The 15,985-nt window shown below is 39.1% G+C and overlaps 1 protein-coding gene across 1 annotated transcript in view; it reads left to right on the forward strand.

The window, feature by feature from the left end:
• CTNNA1 (catenin alpha 1) overlaps nucleotides 1–15,985 on the forward strand; it is a 178,948-nt gene that overhangs the window by 126,521 nt on the left and 36,442 nt on the right. The window contains exons 8-9 of the mRNA XM_067731886.1: nucleotides 5,753–5,833; nucleotides 7,021–7,173. Of these exons, the coding sequence (XP_067587987.1) occupies nucleotides 5,753–5,833; nucleotides 7,021–7,173 (234 nt within the window). The remainder of the gene's footprint in view (nucleotides 1–5,752; nucleotides 5,834–7,020; nucleotides 7,174–15,985) is intronic.

The raw sequence follows: 15,985 nt of genomic DNA on the forward strand, positions 1-15,985 counted from the left end.
GAAAGAAAGAGGATGGGAGAATATTCTGATAAAACCTAGAGTTGTTCACTGCTTTCAAATGTGTGTATTTGGAGACAAAGATTGACTGTTCTTTTAAACTATTTATTTATTTATTTATTTACTGTGTTGTGTCTTCATTGCTGTGTGCGGGCTTTCTCTAGTTGTGGCAAACGGGGGCTACTCTTCGTTGCAGTGCACGGGCTTCTCCTTGTGGTGGCTTCTCTTGTTGTGGAGCACGGGCTCTAGGCTCACGGGCTTCAGTAGTTGTGGCTCACGGGCCTAGAGTGCAGGCTCAGTTAGTTGTGACACGCGGGCTTAGTTGCTCTGCAGCATGTGGGATCTTCCCGGACCAGGGCTTGAACCCGTGTTCCCTGCATTGGCAGGTGGATTCTTAAACCACTGCACCACCAGGGAAGTCTGACTATTCTTTAAAATTTTTGATTTGCTCTTTAAAAGCTACTGGGGTTTGGCACTAAACCGTTTGTTATCCTCCCAAGAACCAGAACTTATCTGACAGAGGCAGATAGAATATGTAAGGATTGATGGACTTACCAATCTGTCATGTTAGAGATGGGCTAAAGAGTAGTTGATTTATCCCAGGTAGAGCCAGAGGATCTGAGAACATTTAAAATTCTAGGCTCTTAGAGTTTTGGTGAAATCACAGGGGACCACTGTTGAGTGTAAATAAGTATCTCTATTGCTGGGATCTTTCCTTTCAAAAGCCCTGTAAGAAGTAGACTGTCCACATTAAGCCTACAGAATCCCTATTTTTGACCTCGTCCTTGCCCTCCATTAATTGTGATTTTTAAGTTCTTTTGTTATCTTTATTAAACATGACCGAGAAAGGAGTAGGAAGGAGTGATGGTTACACCAATGATGATGAGCTGTGTCCCTTTTGGTGCTGTGACTTACAAAGTTTGGTTTTGGAGGCATGTGCTTTTTGGCAATTGTTGGTATTGGTGGGGTGGCAGAACTAGGATCATGTGACAGCCTAATTCTGTTGTGCTAGCATTGTGTTCTGTGCCCAGGGCTAGAAAATTCAGCAGTAAATTTTGGAGTGATGCACCTTAGGTAAAGGAAGATTTTCCATAGAAGTTTGAGCAGAGGTACATTTAGACCACAAAGATTTTTTTTTTTTTTTTTTGCGGTACGCGGGCCTCTCACTGTTGTGGCCTCTCCCTTGCTGATCACAGGCTCCAGATGCGCAGGCTCAGTGGCCACGGCTCACGGGCCCAGTTCCGCGGCATGTGGGATCTTCCCGGACCGGGGCACGAACCCGTGTCCCTTGCATCGGCAGGCGGACTCTCAACAACTGCGCCACCAGGGAAGCCCTAAAGATTTAATTTTTAAAAATTTAGTTTTGGCTGTGTTAGGTCTTCGTTGCTGCGCACAGGCTTTCCCTAATTGTGATGAGCAGGGGCTACTCTTTGTTGTGGTGCATGGGCTTCTCATTGTTATTAAAGAAATTAATTTTGTTTGTGAAATATTTTACAAAGATTTCTTCCAGTTAGTCATTTGTTTTTTAAAGGTTTTATGGTCTTTGCTATATATACTAAATTTTAATGAATGGCAGAGAATCTTTTCCTTCTCGTTGGAAGGAAAAACAAAAGTTTGTTCTCCCAGAGGTCACCACCAAAATGGGTAAAATCCTCCAGGAAATTCTAGTTCTTAATACTTAAAAAAAAAAAAAAAGAAATCAATTACAAACTTAAATGTAATTTCCTGTATGACTTTTACTTACTGTTCTGACCCACTGTGATGTCATTCTGAACTCCTGTCAAGCCCATCACAATACAGGGTCTTGCTGAATTAGAGGTTGCTCTGAATTATTTTATCTCAGATTAGAAACCCTCTGAGAGAAGGCTATGGCTAATCCTGCCTACTCCAGTGGATGTAGAGTGCTCAGTAAAGATTGTCTAAGTAGATAGAAGTCTGTCCACGCAGGAGGAAGGTGGAATGGCTTCTTCATGCTTCTCTTAAAGATTGGTTTTAAAAGCCCTTTCACTGTCTCAGCCAAAACTGTGTTGCTTAGAGGCAGTCACAGCTAATAACCTTTGCCTCTCCTCAATTCCGCTGATATTTACTTGTTGAGGAGAAGCTTTATGTTGAAACCCCAAACATACCATATCTTTTTCTTAGAAAGCCCTTTTTTCACTGTGTAGCAGGGGCATACATATCAACATTGAGTGAGTCCAGGTGGTCTCTCTGCTTAGTGGAATAGAGTCTCTCAATTAGGTGGGAACCGAGAGTCACTTATTTTAAAGATTCATTGGGCAAATTTACATAACAGCCTTAATCTCAAAGAGAAGTAAGATCTTGTTTTACAGATCAGCAAGCCTTCTACTTTCATCAAGCTCATTATTAAGTTTGTAAGTGTGTGTACTCACCCCTATTATATTTTAAATTATTGGAACTGTAAACTTGCTATTTGGACTGGGGTTTTTTTTCTTTTTTTTTAAGGGATGCTTTGATTTAAAAGGTGGTCTGGGGCTTCCCTGGTGGCGCAGTGGTTGAGGCGCAGCCTGCCAATGCAGGGGACTCGGGTTCATGCCCCGGTCTGGGAAAATCCCACATGCCGTGGAGCGGCTGGGCCCGTGAGCCATGGCCGCTGAGCCTGTGCGTCCGGAGCCTGTGCTCCACAACGGGAGAGGCCACAACAGTGAGAGGCGCGCGTACCGCAAAAAAAAAAAAAAAAAAAAAAAAAAAGTGGTCTGTCTAGTATAACCTAAAAACTTGAGTAAGTAACTGCTTCTGAACTGCTCCCTACTGATTAATGAGGCATAAGCCTCTATTTCCTAAAGTAACAAGAAAGACAAATTGATTTTTAAGGTAGTTTGACAAAGAATTAACAGATTCATGTTGTGTGAATTTTGCTGTGTGAATGTAATTCCCTCAAAAGTCAAGTTTAAGGCTTCCCTGGTTGCGCAGTGGTTGGGAGTCTGCCTGCCGATGCAGGAGACATGGGTTCGTGCCCCGGTCCGGGAGGATCCCACGTGCCACGGAGCGGCTGGGCCCGTGGGCCATGGCCGCTGGGCCTGTGCATCCAGAGCCTGTGCTCCGCGGCGGGAGAGGCCGCGGCAGTGAGAGGCCTGCGTACCACACACACACACACAAAAGTGAAGTTTAAGGATTTGCTTTTATATAACTTTCTAAGTATTATAAATTCTTCTACCCAAATTGAGGACGTTGCAGGGAATTAGGCTCTCATGAGGTTATTGAACCCAACCTTTGGATTTCAGATAACAGATGTTTTCTGGAGTAAATGATCTATTAGAAACACCCCCCAAAATGTAGCTAGGTACAATGACAAATTTTACTAGGTTTACTTCAAAGTGAGTGCTTGAGTATCTAAGAAATGTACTGAGACTTCCCTGATTTAAGCATTAATTATGAGGTCAGTTTGATTTTTTTTTTTTTAAATTCAGTTTTAGCCACCTTTGCCTTAGATCCTGTTATTTTGATCTTTGAGATTGTCAGTAACTAATTATACTTGTCAAGTTGTCTTCTGACTGATGGCCATGAATAAATCACCGTTTACTCCTACAGGTAGAAATGCTCATATTTTCTCAGTTTTTGTTGAGACTCTTTGTTTTTTTTCCCCTTAAACCCATCAATATTAGTGGATTACTTAACTTTACTGACAGTACAGTTGGAGGAAAAGGTAAGGGATATGACCCTGACCAGATTTGACAGGGACCATATCAATGTGTCAGTTATATTTCAACTTTCAATTTTAAGTCCTTTTTTGTCTCCTTTCTGTCTTCTGCTAAATAACCTGTATCCATCAATATTCCTTCTCTTTTTTTCTAATAGCCCAGAGATGGAGGCAGAGGGACAAGTGTCATTGTCTCCATTTAACAGATGGGGGATAAGAGAGAGATTGAGTAACAAATGTACATTAAAAGGCACTCAGAAAGCATGTAACCACATCTCCCCATCCCCAGCTGTTTATCTACTATGCTGACTTATGTACTGATGGCATATCCATACCAGAATGTCTTGAGGGTGACCATGGGTAGAGAAACACTGGGTTAAATTCCTTTGTCCATTCATATCTCTTCTGTAATTACTATATGTTTTACAGAAAGAGCCACATTTGTTGACAGGCATTTTGTAAGGAAAAACTTTTAATATATTTCGTAGTTTAACCTAGTTGATGTCTTACTAGGTATTTCTAAGCACATGGCTAGCTATCTCTACCTGGGATAACTACCTTTGTCCCTTTTCTTTCAACTACCATCCATTTTGATTCTGCTTAGAATGTTCCCTAATGCAAATGTCCACTCAACCCGCTGACCTCTGAACAAATGCTGATTTACATACCTCTCTCAGAGTGGCTGATAGGTTCTTTTCTGTGCAATACAATTGCGTTAAGCTTAGCCTAGAATTTTAAGTAATCTTACAAAGCATACTTATTTGGCCTGTATAATATACACTGTTAACTGAAGTAATCTGACAAAGCATTCTTATTTGAGCTATATAAAAATATGTTATTAACTCCTATCCATCATGGTACATCTTAGTTTTAAGACTTGTTGTTTCACATTGTTTTAGTGCCAGGTGCCATCTTTCACATTTTGACCTTCTTCGTATCTCAGAGTTCTTCAAAATCAGGTATAACCTGTTTTGCTTGCAGTTCTTGGAGAGCTGGTTCGTTAATGAAATTGTTGTATGCTGAACCTTTTTTTTTTTTTTAACATATTTATTGGAGTATAATTGCTTTACAATGGTGTGTTAGTTTCTGCTTTATAACAAAGTGAATCAGTTATACATATACATATATCCCTGTATCTCCTCCCTCTTGCGTCTCCCTCCCACCCCTCTAGGTGGTCACAAAGCCACCGAGCTGGTCTCCCTGTGCTATGTGGCTGCTTCCCACTAGCTATCTGTTTTACATTTGGTAGTGTATATATGTCCATGCCACTCTCTCACTTTGTCACAGCTTACCCTTCCCCCTCCCCATATTCTCAAGTCCATTCTCTACATCTGCTACTTTATTCCTGTCCTGCCCGTAGGTTCTTCATCACCATTTTTTTTTCCTTTAGATTCCATATATATGTGTTAGCATACAGTATTTGTTTTTCTCTTTCTGATTTACTTCACTCTGTATGACAAGACTCTAGGTCCATCCACCTCACTACAAATAACTCAATTTCGTTTCTTTTTATGGCTGAGTAATATTCCATTGTATATATGTGCCACATCTTCTTTATCCATTCATCTGTTGATGGACACTTAGGTTGCTTCCATGTCCTGGCTATTGTAAACGGAGCTGCAATGAACATTGTGGTACATGACTCTTTTTGAATTATGGTTTTCTAAGGGTACATACCCAGTAGTGGGATTGCTGGGTCATATGGTAGTTCTATTTGTAGTTTTTTAAGGAACCTCCATACTGTTCTCCATAGTGGCTGTATCAGTTTACATTCCCACCAACAGTTGCATGCTGAACCTTGAATTAAAATATAAATTTAAGTTTTCAAGCAGAACTTTAAGCAAAAGTCTCACCTCTTGGCTTCTCTTATTTTGGCAGAACCCCCTCAATTTCCATCCTGAAATAATATGGAGCCCCTAAGAGTTGTAAAATTAGCTTTTTATGAACAAAGCCACAGGGTGCTCTCCCCAACCACCTGTATGTCCCAACTTGGGGCTAAAAAATTGATTTTTCCATGTTGATCTGAACTTAGTTATGGACTGTCATTACATTTCCTTGTAAATTACTGCAATGTGCATCTCTTTCCTTGTTTTCCAGGCTGGACGTAAAGAAAGAAGTGATGCACTCAATTCTGCAATAGATAAAATGACCAAGAAGACCAGGGACTTGCGTAGGCAGGTAAGCTGGAAGAAGTGTTGATTGCTTTCCCAAGTTCTCACTTTAGTTGTTTTGGTTAAAATCCCAACAAATACTGGGCACATAGTCTTTCTTGAGTTAACGGATGAATTTTCACAGAAATCTGACTATCTCTATTTGTTTTTTGCTAATAAGCTTCTAAATGGCTAATAAAATCTCTTGGGGACCTGGAATAATACAGTCCCACTGGAATGGACTGAATAAATTAGCTCTAGTGTGAAAAGGATGTTCAGGTAAGAAAATCAATTTAAAACGACTTGGGGATCTGTGAAAATACCCTGCAGGATCTTGTGATGTTAACTTACAAACAATAGAGACAGGAATTGAAGTTATTTATTTGACTTGCCCCATTCTGATTTTGATCCTTGATGGAAATGTGTTTCTAGTATAAATATGGTGGATATAGAGGTATTTGGGGCCATCAGTTTTCTGAGTTAGTAAGTACAGAGGGTCTTTCTCTTCATTTAATGTTAAATAATCCCATTAACATTTTGGAATTAAATTGAGTTTTAGTCTTTAAGAAAAAGTTGGATTGAATTTGTAAAACAATGTATTAAGACTTAAAAAGAAGTTGTAATAGCAATACAAACAATCTCCTGACTTAGTGGAGAAACATTTTATTGTTCATGTCTGATATAAAGCAGAATTAAAGATGGAATGTATCTATACGTCTTCCTTTTGGTAAAGTAGTATCACAAATGGTTATAAAGATAACCTTTCAATTTTAAGGTTCATAGAGTGCTCACCCTGTTCAGATAAACCAGAAAGTGCTTTTTTTCTCCCTTCTCAGTTTTATTTAGCCAATTAGGCTAATTATATATATATTTCAAGCCTATGTGCCAATTCAATCTAGAGCTGTTTTCTGTTCAGTTTTTTATTATTCCTTTAAGATACAAGCTTTCGTTTTGTAATTCCCAAGAAAAAAAGGATTTTATTTTGAAAACTGAGATTCTGTTGCTGAAATGCTATAACTGTAGTATAAGCTGTTATCTCCACAATTGTGTTTCCTGTGTTGCAGATTATATAACTGCATGGCTTACATGAGGGGTCCTCATATAAGTGCAGCCAAACTGTCATGAGCTTCCATTAGATTTAAAAGTGCAAGAGAAAAAAAAGCAATCTAGCTTCTTGGTAGAAATAAAATCAAATTTTTACAATTTAATTATTAGCTCCGCAAAGCTGTCATGGACCATGTTTCAGATTCATTTCTGGAAACCAACGTTCCACTTTTAGTATTGATTGAAGCTGCAAAGAATGGAAATGAGAAAGAAGTTAAAGAATATGCCCAAGTTTTCCGTGAACATGCCAACAAATTAATTGAGGTAAGTGTATTAGCAGTTTTATTAATTATGTGTAACTTGATGGACTGTGGTGATTTTTAACCACAGTATTTAATCAGCAGAAAAATTTAGGGGCTCGTCTAATGTACAATATGTGTAAGATGAAAGTCTGTCATTATTAACGTCTATCCAAAACTACCATTTTGGTCAGTTTACATTAATTACATACATAATTAGATATAGGTAGTCTTTATCTGGGAAACTTAACATCTCCTCTTGGTGTTAATGCAAATAAAATAGATCATGACATGCTTAAACTCAGAAGACACTGTAGAAAGTAGTGGCTAGAAGGTGGAGCTCAGGAGTCATACTGCCTGGGCTTGCATCCTGGCAAATTACTGAACCCCTCTGAATTCCCATTTCTTACTATAAAATGAAGATACTAATGATACCTATCTAGGGATTATTTTGAGATCTCAAAGAGATGCTGTATGTCAAGTGCTTAACCCTTTGCCTGAGACACAGACTCAGCTCCATCATCTTGTTTTAAAATTGTAGAAATTGGGAATTCCCAGGTGGTCCAGTGGTTAAGACTCTGCACTTTCACTGCCGAGGGCGTGAGTTCCATCCCTGGTTGGGGAACTAAGGTCCCACAAGCCAGGTCACATGGCACAGCCAAAAAAAAAAAAAAAAAATTGAAGAAACAGAGCCCTAATGTGCTGCTAATTAGATATGTTTCGACAGTAGATATCTGTATGTTAGTGGTTGGTTTTTTTGGCTATAAGAAGAAAGAGTGAGCTGCTATTTAATTTCCAGATAAGTTAGGCTTGCCTCCTACCTTTTGATTACTGAAATTATGTTACTGTTTAATTGATTTCATTATTACTTTATTTCAAAAATTTGACACACTGTAAGCATATACCCAACTTATTTAATTTTGTAACCCTAATGTAAAACATCTAATATTTGGAAGAGATATTCTGTAGACCATTTGGTAAGTTGGTCATTATGTAAGAACAGAAAATGGGCCTTTTATGTAAAATGTGTTTCTTGTACGTTTGGATTTATAGTGACATTAGGCCAGGTTAGTACCATAAAAATATTCTAAGGAAAACATCAGTTATCACATTAAATGTGTTACTAATTTTAAATCTAGTTTTCTTTGAACATTAATAGTTATTCTCACCTGAATTAATTATGTGCAAAATACGTAGGTCAGTCTGCTATTCAAGTTACTTGTTCTGGCATTTGGTTAGAAGACTTGCGTTTTGTGTCTCCATTAAGCATAATCTTTTCACAGTAGTCATATGACTGCATGAGGTGTAACCTTCAAATGTACAAAGATAGTCTTCACAAAGATTGTCTTCAGGAAGCCAACCTCCTGTAAGTAGCCTACATCTTAGAAAGTGTGCCTGTGAGGCAGGAAGCAAGGACACTGCCAGCCCATGGCCTTGGGTAACAGGTAGCAGTAATGGCAAAGGCATTGGAAAGGGCATCTGAAAGAGTATGGCAGGCTGAACCTCATAGGGCAGCCTTTTTCTGTTCTACAGCTGGAGGGCCCTTTATAAGGACCTGCTGTACAGTCCTCAGCCTCTCCATCCAACAAAACTGACACTTGTTGAGCACCTGCTGTGTACCATGTATATGCAAATACAATGTACTTTCCACATTCTCAGGTAAGGAAACAGGCTTAGAGAGGTTAAGTAACTTGCATTCCTCCCACAATGAGGGCTGTGTCACTCAAGCTTACTGACGTAGTGGACAGCCTTATGGCCAGTAAGAAGCACTAGATGGACCTGGTGGGTTCGGAGACCTGCTCCAGGAACTTTGTCCATGCTTATACTTCTTATTTCATTCTGAACTAACCAAGGGCCCCTTAATGTTTAATTTTGATATTCCCTGTCACAACTGACTTCTGACTCCTTTCTTCCCTCTCTCCCCTCTCCATGCCCTCCACCCACATCGTCCCACACACATAATATATGTGTATTAAATGACACATGGCTTTTCATTGCTTGATGCATAACCAAAGGCCTTGTAGTATCATTCTGCAAACATTTAAATTACATTTATGGTAATAGAGGTCCTAGGGTATATAACTGCATGTGTGCATGGAAAGGAAATGAATTTTTAAAGTGTTTGTTATAGAAGCCTCAAATTCCTGATTCAAGGCAGAACTTCATTCTTCAATGACAAGCCTTCTCCTCCCCACACTAGTACTTTTGTATTATAATGAAACACTGAATTAGTGAGAGACTTGTTTAAAGCAAAGGTAAAATACTTTATTGTGATTATTTTCTTAATCTCCTGACATCTTCCTTTCTTTTTATTAGTTCCCCCTCTTAAGTGGAGTAAATGTCTGTAGGCCAACTTCGGTTTTAGGGGCCATTTGCCATTTTTCCTGGGGTTTAGGGGGAGTAAGGGTGCTATGTGAAAGTTGGGAAGGGCTGGTGGTGATAGGCCTCTGGCAGGAAAGGAAGGACTCAGATTCTGCAGCCACTGAGAATTCTGCCAGATATGTTTGTCCTCCTAAAATATTGAAATACAATTCTATCACTAACCACCTGCAATTAGCACAGACTCCACAGGTAAAGGGCATAATTCCCAGTAAGATCGTCCTCACTATAGATGCCAACTGCAAGTTAGGGGAGTCCCCAGCCCACCTGTACTTCTGACCCAACTGTCTATAAATTCAAGGGTTCCCATGACCTCTCATCCCTTCTTCACAAGACTGCCCTCATTTCAAATGCCAGCTGCAAGTTTGAGGGTCTCCAGTCCACCTGCTCTTCTGATCAACTAGCTACAAATTTGGCGGGTTTCCATGGCCCACTTCAGGTTCATTAATTTGACAGGACAACTCATAGAGTTCAGGAGAGTGCTATCCTTATGACTGCATTTTATTGTAAAGGATACAAATTAGGTCCATCCAAATGAAGAGACATATACGGTAAAGTGCGGGAAGGTCTCAAAGACAGAGTTTCCTGTCCTCTCCCCGTGGATCAGGGTATGTCACCTCCTGGCACATTGATGGTTCAGCCAGGAAGCTCCACTGAGTTTCAGCAACCAGAGTTTTTACTGAGATTTCATTATGTAGGTATGATTGATAGAATCCCTTCCTTCCGTGGACCTTGGTTTTTCCTGAAAGCCCCCATCCTCTAATCACATGGTTGGCATGGTGGCCTACCCATCCTCAGTCATCTCATTAGTCTAACATATATAGGGGCTCAGCTGGAGTTACCTCGTTAGCATAAATGATGAATAAGAAAGACACTCCTGTCACTCCTGAAATCTCTCAAGGATTTAGAAGTTTCCTCCCAGGAATCCAGTGCAAAGACCAGACATTTTTTTATTATACAACACCTCCCCATCTTGAAGGAATGTGGAGTGCATGGTTTTTGGATAGCTTGCTACCCAGCCATAAATACGACATGGAAGAGGTAAGACAGGGCAGGTTTGTTTCTTGCAGCTTTATGTAGATCCTGTTTGTGGCCATTTACCCAGCGATTTACCACTTGTTTTATCTGGTGTTCCTTGCATTGTTTGGTTTTACTTTTCCCTGGAGGTTCGCCCGTTAGGAGCCCAGTTTTCTGATTGAGTCCATCTCTTCTCTCCTAAGTGAATGGTTCTTTCTCATAGAATCATTGATTCTCCCTCTGGTGTATAAATCCCCTTCTGTTTAATATCCGTGTATTGACACTTACCCTTTCTTAGACTCATTCTGTAGTGGGAAACTCCCTCCTTCCAGAGGCGGCACCTTCCACTGGTGGATTTCTCTGGTTGTTAGGAATGGGGGGCCACAGTCTCCTTCTCTGGAACACTCCCTGTCCATCTTTTTACTGCTGCACACAAATGAATTGAGAGGAGCTATAAGTGAAAATAGATACCTGATTTCAAAGATGTGGCATGGAAAAAGAATGTAAAAGATTTCATTATCTTTTTTATTGATTACATGTTGAAATATATTATCTTGAGATTAAATATTATTTTTTCTAATCTCACCTCTTAATGTGGCTCACATTGTATTCCTGTTGGACAGCACTAGTCTAAGTGATTTCCTCAGGCCTTTGAGAGGCTCTCTTCATTCTGCCTCTTCTCTGAATGCTTGCCACTTAAGTGCCAGTCCTTATTGAACACCTGCTGCAAGAGCGGGCGGATGGACGTAGAGCAGCCAAAGCTTCCACTGGCTTTTGGGCAGTGACCTCACAGTCAGCTCCAGGATTTTGCTTCCAGAGGTGCTGCTGCTCAACTCCATCTTCTCCATCCTGGTCTGTGTGGGTGCAGTTGGTTGTTTGACTCTCTCTGTTTTGACACTCATGCAGTATAAACTTCTTAGATTCAGTCTAGTGTTCTGTCCTGTCAGGACTATTGCTGGCATTGCTCTTCATATTATTGACAACCCCTTCCAAACTTGTATCATTTCTTTCTTTTTAAAAAAATAAGCATATCTTTTCTCCTTTTATCCAGTATGTTTATAAAGTACTGTCTAAGACAACCCATGGGATAGAAACTTTCTTTCAGCTTGCCACTAGAAATCATTGTGTTGATTGTACGATTCTTTGTGTATAGTTAGCTGTTCAGCCAGTTACAAACTCCTTAACTTTTGTCTTGATCTCTGTCCCTGCCCACCCCGGCCAAATAAAATAGTGTAAAAACGTTATGCTATAATTTGGGTTGTCATGTAAAGTTGCTTCAAATGTACTAATAGTTTCTGAGTAGTATTAGGGATAGCATCCACAGAGAAATGGGAATATTATGGTACCTTCTCTGTATACCACATTATGGAAATACAAGATTAGCTTGAAGCATAAAAACCACATACTGACTGGTAAGGTTTTATGAGCAGAAGTGGATTTCTCCAGCCCCTCTGTGTGGGCATAGTGTTTGGAAGGCTGTGTGGTGCCTGCTGCCTATTGGATCCTTATTAAATGACTGTGATTTTACTTGGGAAAGCAAATAACAGAGTGTTTGCTGTGTGGCTGCTCTTATTTTCTCAGGGTCTGACTAGGACCTCTGACTGCCTCACACTACAGTTGTCAGTGGGATCTATTACCTCCCCACATGGTATTGAATCCCCTTTTCTTATGTGAAGGGTACATAGAGGTTGTGCGTCTCAAGGCCAGTGAGTAGGGGAGCAGGAGCTGAGGGTCAGTGTTGATGAGCTGGTGACCCTTCTGTTCACCGTTTTCTTCTGTTAATGATTTCTTTATATTGCTTGTCAGTTTAGTGTATTGAGGTGAAAAATTTATTTTCTGTCAGAAATATTAACCTTTTTGTCAATAATGCAACACCCACGTGTCCTTTTTAATTGCTTCATTCTTTGCCTACCTCCTTTGCTGTGAGCAGCTTAATAGCTAAAGAGCAATCAGTTTTCCCTTTTTAATTTTGCTGTCTTCTGGTTCCTTTTCAATTTCATGAATTGAGAGTAAAATAGGAAAAATACAATTCATGAAATCTTGCCTGTAAAAACTGTCTATCATTTAGTATCCCTTTCCCCTCAGCCCGAGACACTGTACAATAAGATAGTGTTTTGTTCATTGCCTTGTGAATTAAGAACCAAAAAGTAAATGTAACTGGTATGATTTTGAGCTGGATTATCATTACTTGCTATGTCCCCCACCACCACCACCCCAGGACCAAGTATTTCCCATTATCCAGGACTTTATAGGTTGTGGCTTTATTGGCTTGAAATGTGTATTTTAACTGCAAATTGAATGATCTTCATTATAACTTTTATTCTGTGTTGTGCTTATAATACGCAGTAAAGTGACCTTGCAGAAACCTCTGTAAGGGGCATTTGAATTAAACACTGACCTTATACCATCTGCCTGTGACATCTTGGATATTTTCTCAGTACCTCTGTACAATACTATAGGCTGAAATTCTTGCAAATGGCCAATCAAATGAAGCTTCAGTTTTCCAGGACAGTAGGATGTTTGCATGAAAGCAGTTGGGTATTCTTAGGGAAGAATGCTGACCTCAGAATCAAGAATTTCCTGAGCATATTGAGCTTGGTTTTCTCACATTTTCAAGGGTGTGTAATTTCACATGCATGGGGTTGTGTAAGACCAAAGTGTCTTGCCTGTACTATTTTAACACCTTAACACCAAGCTTTTTTGGCTGAACTGAACCACCTAGTCAAATTTTGGGATGGTCAGGTGAAGGCAAATGGATGTATCTTGTTCTCAAGGAGCATTGAGATTCTTTTCTCTTGGAGTGTTGGCAGGAACAATTAAGGAAGCACTCTGCCCAACTCTGGCCCTGCTTCAGAAAAGAGTGTAGGCCCTCCTATTGCCTCACCAGTAGACCTGATGGACTAGTGTTTAGACAGGCACCCTTCCTAGCCTTATTGACAGATTATTCAGGAGATTAGACAGAAATAGGGAACTTTTTAAGTGATCTGTATAATAACATGTAAATGGAAATGATGACAATATCACCTGGGTGGTTATCTACACATGAAAGCCTTTTTAAAAATATCACATAGCCAAGCTGTTTAAAATAGTTTATGATGTTTTAGTAAATTCACAATTTCTAATCCTGTTACTAGAGATACTTATATCCCTAAAATTAGATTTGGCATGGCTTATTTTGAACAAAAACATGTAAGAGAAATTAAGGTAGATGTAGAAAATCAGGACGTAGGAGAGAAATAATACACAATTACGAGCTATAATTGCCATGCTTGAGTTTGGTTGTGTTACTGCACTTCCTGGTAGCATGGAGGAAAGGAAGACACACAATCAGTTCTGTATTCTTGTCTTTAGAATGGAAGAAGTATGCCCATTTTTTCATGGGAAATGAGCCTATCGTAAAATGTTAAAAAAAAAAATCCTTACTTGGGACTTTTACATAAGGGACAGTGAATGATTTAATACATAGGGTCCTCAACATTTTAGTAATAAATGTAGTGACAGAGTCCACATGATTTTTTTTTTTGTAAATTCCCTCTAAAATGGCAAGGTCATAATATTCAGTTGACACTGAATTGAGTTCCAAAGAGCTGTGATGAGGAGCTAACCCAGCATGTGGCCTTCCGTCTCCCAGTAACAATATTAGGAGAACTGAGGGCTGTGAGTCTGTGAGTCCAGTGCTTCCTCCTGATCATCCCAGTGTAGCTTTCTTACTTTTTTAAAATAATATTCAACCTTCCAGTTTCTTTGTGTTTTAAACGTGTCCTGTAAAGAGCATATGTTTAGTTATTGTTATTCAGGTTAGCAGGGGTTTTTTTCCTGTTAATTAGGGAGTTTTGTACACACACATTTATTATCATTATGACATGTGGATTCATTCTTACCATTGCATTTTTGTTCTCTCTTTCCCCTTCTTAACCCTGCTTCCATCCCTCCTCCTCTGTTTCTAACTCTCCTTCCCTCTTTTGGATTGATTGAGTCCTCCCACTTGCTTCTATTCCCCCCCGCCCTTCTCATTTGGAAATCATACACTCCATTTTATTACTAGCAACTCTGGATATTTTAAGCATGCATGTTTAAATTCAGAGGTTGAGGGTAAGTAGTATCTTTTCCTCCTTCTGAAACAGTATGAGAATCTTAGAATGCTTTGACTTTAGTTATTCTCTAACTTAGATGTTATTGTTGTCCAGTAGTTTGGTTCTCTTAATTTTTAGCCCCATGAGTTAGACACTGTTGGTATTGCTTTATTCACTTATTTCAACTTTTGCATAAAATTTATCTGATACCATATTTTCATTGCTTCCCTTTTCTTCTTGCATATTAAACCTTCCTTCTGGGATTGCTTCCTTTTTTCCTAAAGCATCTTTATTAAACACCTTTAGTTGGGGCAGGAAAGATCTGTCTGGAGTAAATGCTCTGAGATTGGTTTTGTTTTTGTTTTGTCTTAGTGTCTTTATTTTGGCTTAATTCTTGAAAAAATAATTTTATTGGATGTATAGTCCTGGGATGATTCCCCCCACTGCCTCCCTTCAGGGATTTGAAAATATTATTACCCTATCTCTGGCTTCCATTGTTGCTGTTGAGAAATCAGCAGTCAATCTCACTGAGCTTTCTTTGTAGATAATTTGTATTTACTTTCTGGCTGTTTTTAAAATCACTTTTGTTCTAAAGCTTCACTTCAGTGTGTCAGGGTGTAGATTTCCTTTTATTTACTCTGCTTAGAATTTATCTTCCCAGATCTGAAAATTGTTTCATCCATGCTGAAAAATTTCAGCTGTTACCTCTTGCAGTATTGCCTCTTTTGCATTCTCCCTGTCTTCCCTTCTGAAATCCTCATAGTTGAATAATAGACCTCAATTTATCTTTCATGTCTCTTAATTCCTTTTATGGTTTCATGTCATGAAAATGTCTTGGTTTCCCTGAATAATTTCTTCAGTTTGACTTTCCAGGTTAGTAATTCTCTTTTCAGCAGTGTCTAGTCGATATTATTTTAAATATCTAGAAATGGTAGACATTATTACTTTTCTCTTAAAGTTCTATTTTGATCCTTCTCAAATCTGCCTAGTTATTTCTGAGTGTGTTTTTCCTTTTCTATACTTTGTATCCTTTGTGTTATCTCTGTTAATGTAAAAAAACATATTTCTTAATACTCCACTTTTGATCGTTTAAGTATCTGCAAGTCATGGATCTTATTACACAGTTCTTTTGCTCAAGATGCCTTATTTCCTTGTGTACTTCCTGTATTTTTTATTGTGGGTTCACATTCCTGGTATTTCGTATTTGGGAATTCTTTGAGGCCTGGGTTTAGATTACTTTCCATCAGAGAAAATTTCCATTTATATTTACTTCTGCCAGTTGCTTACGGATACTACTAATACATGACCTCCTAAACCTAAAAGTTTTGGGGGGCCAGATAAATAATATAATTTCTATACCTAAACCCC

This window comes from Pseudorca crassidens, chromosome 3, assembly GCF_039906515.1.
Source record: "Pseudorca crassidens isolate mPseCra1 chromosome 3, mPseCra1.hap1, whole genome shotgun sequence".
In the NCBI taxonomy this organism is placed as follows: Eukaryota; Metazoa; Chordata; class Mammalia; order Artiodactyla; family Delphinidae; genus Pseudorca; species Pseudorca crassidens.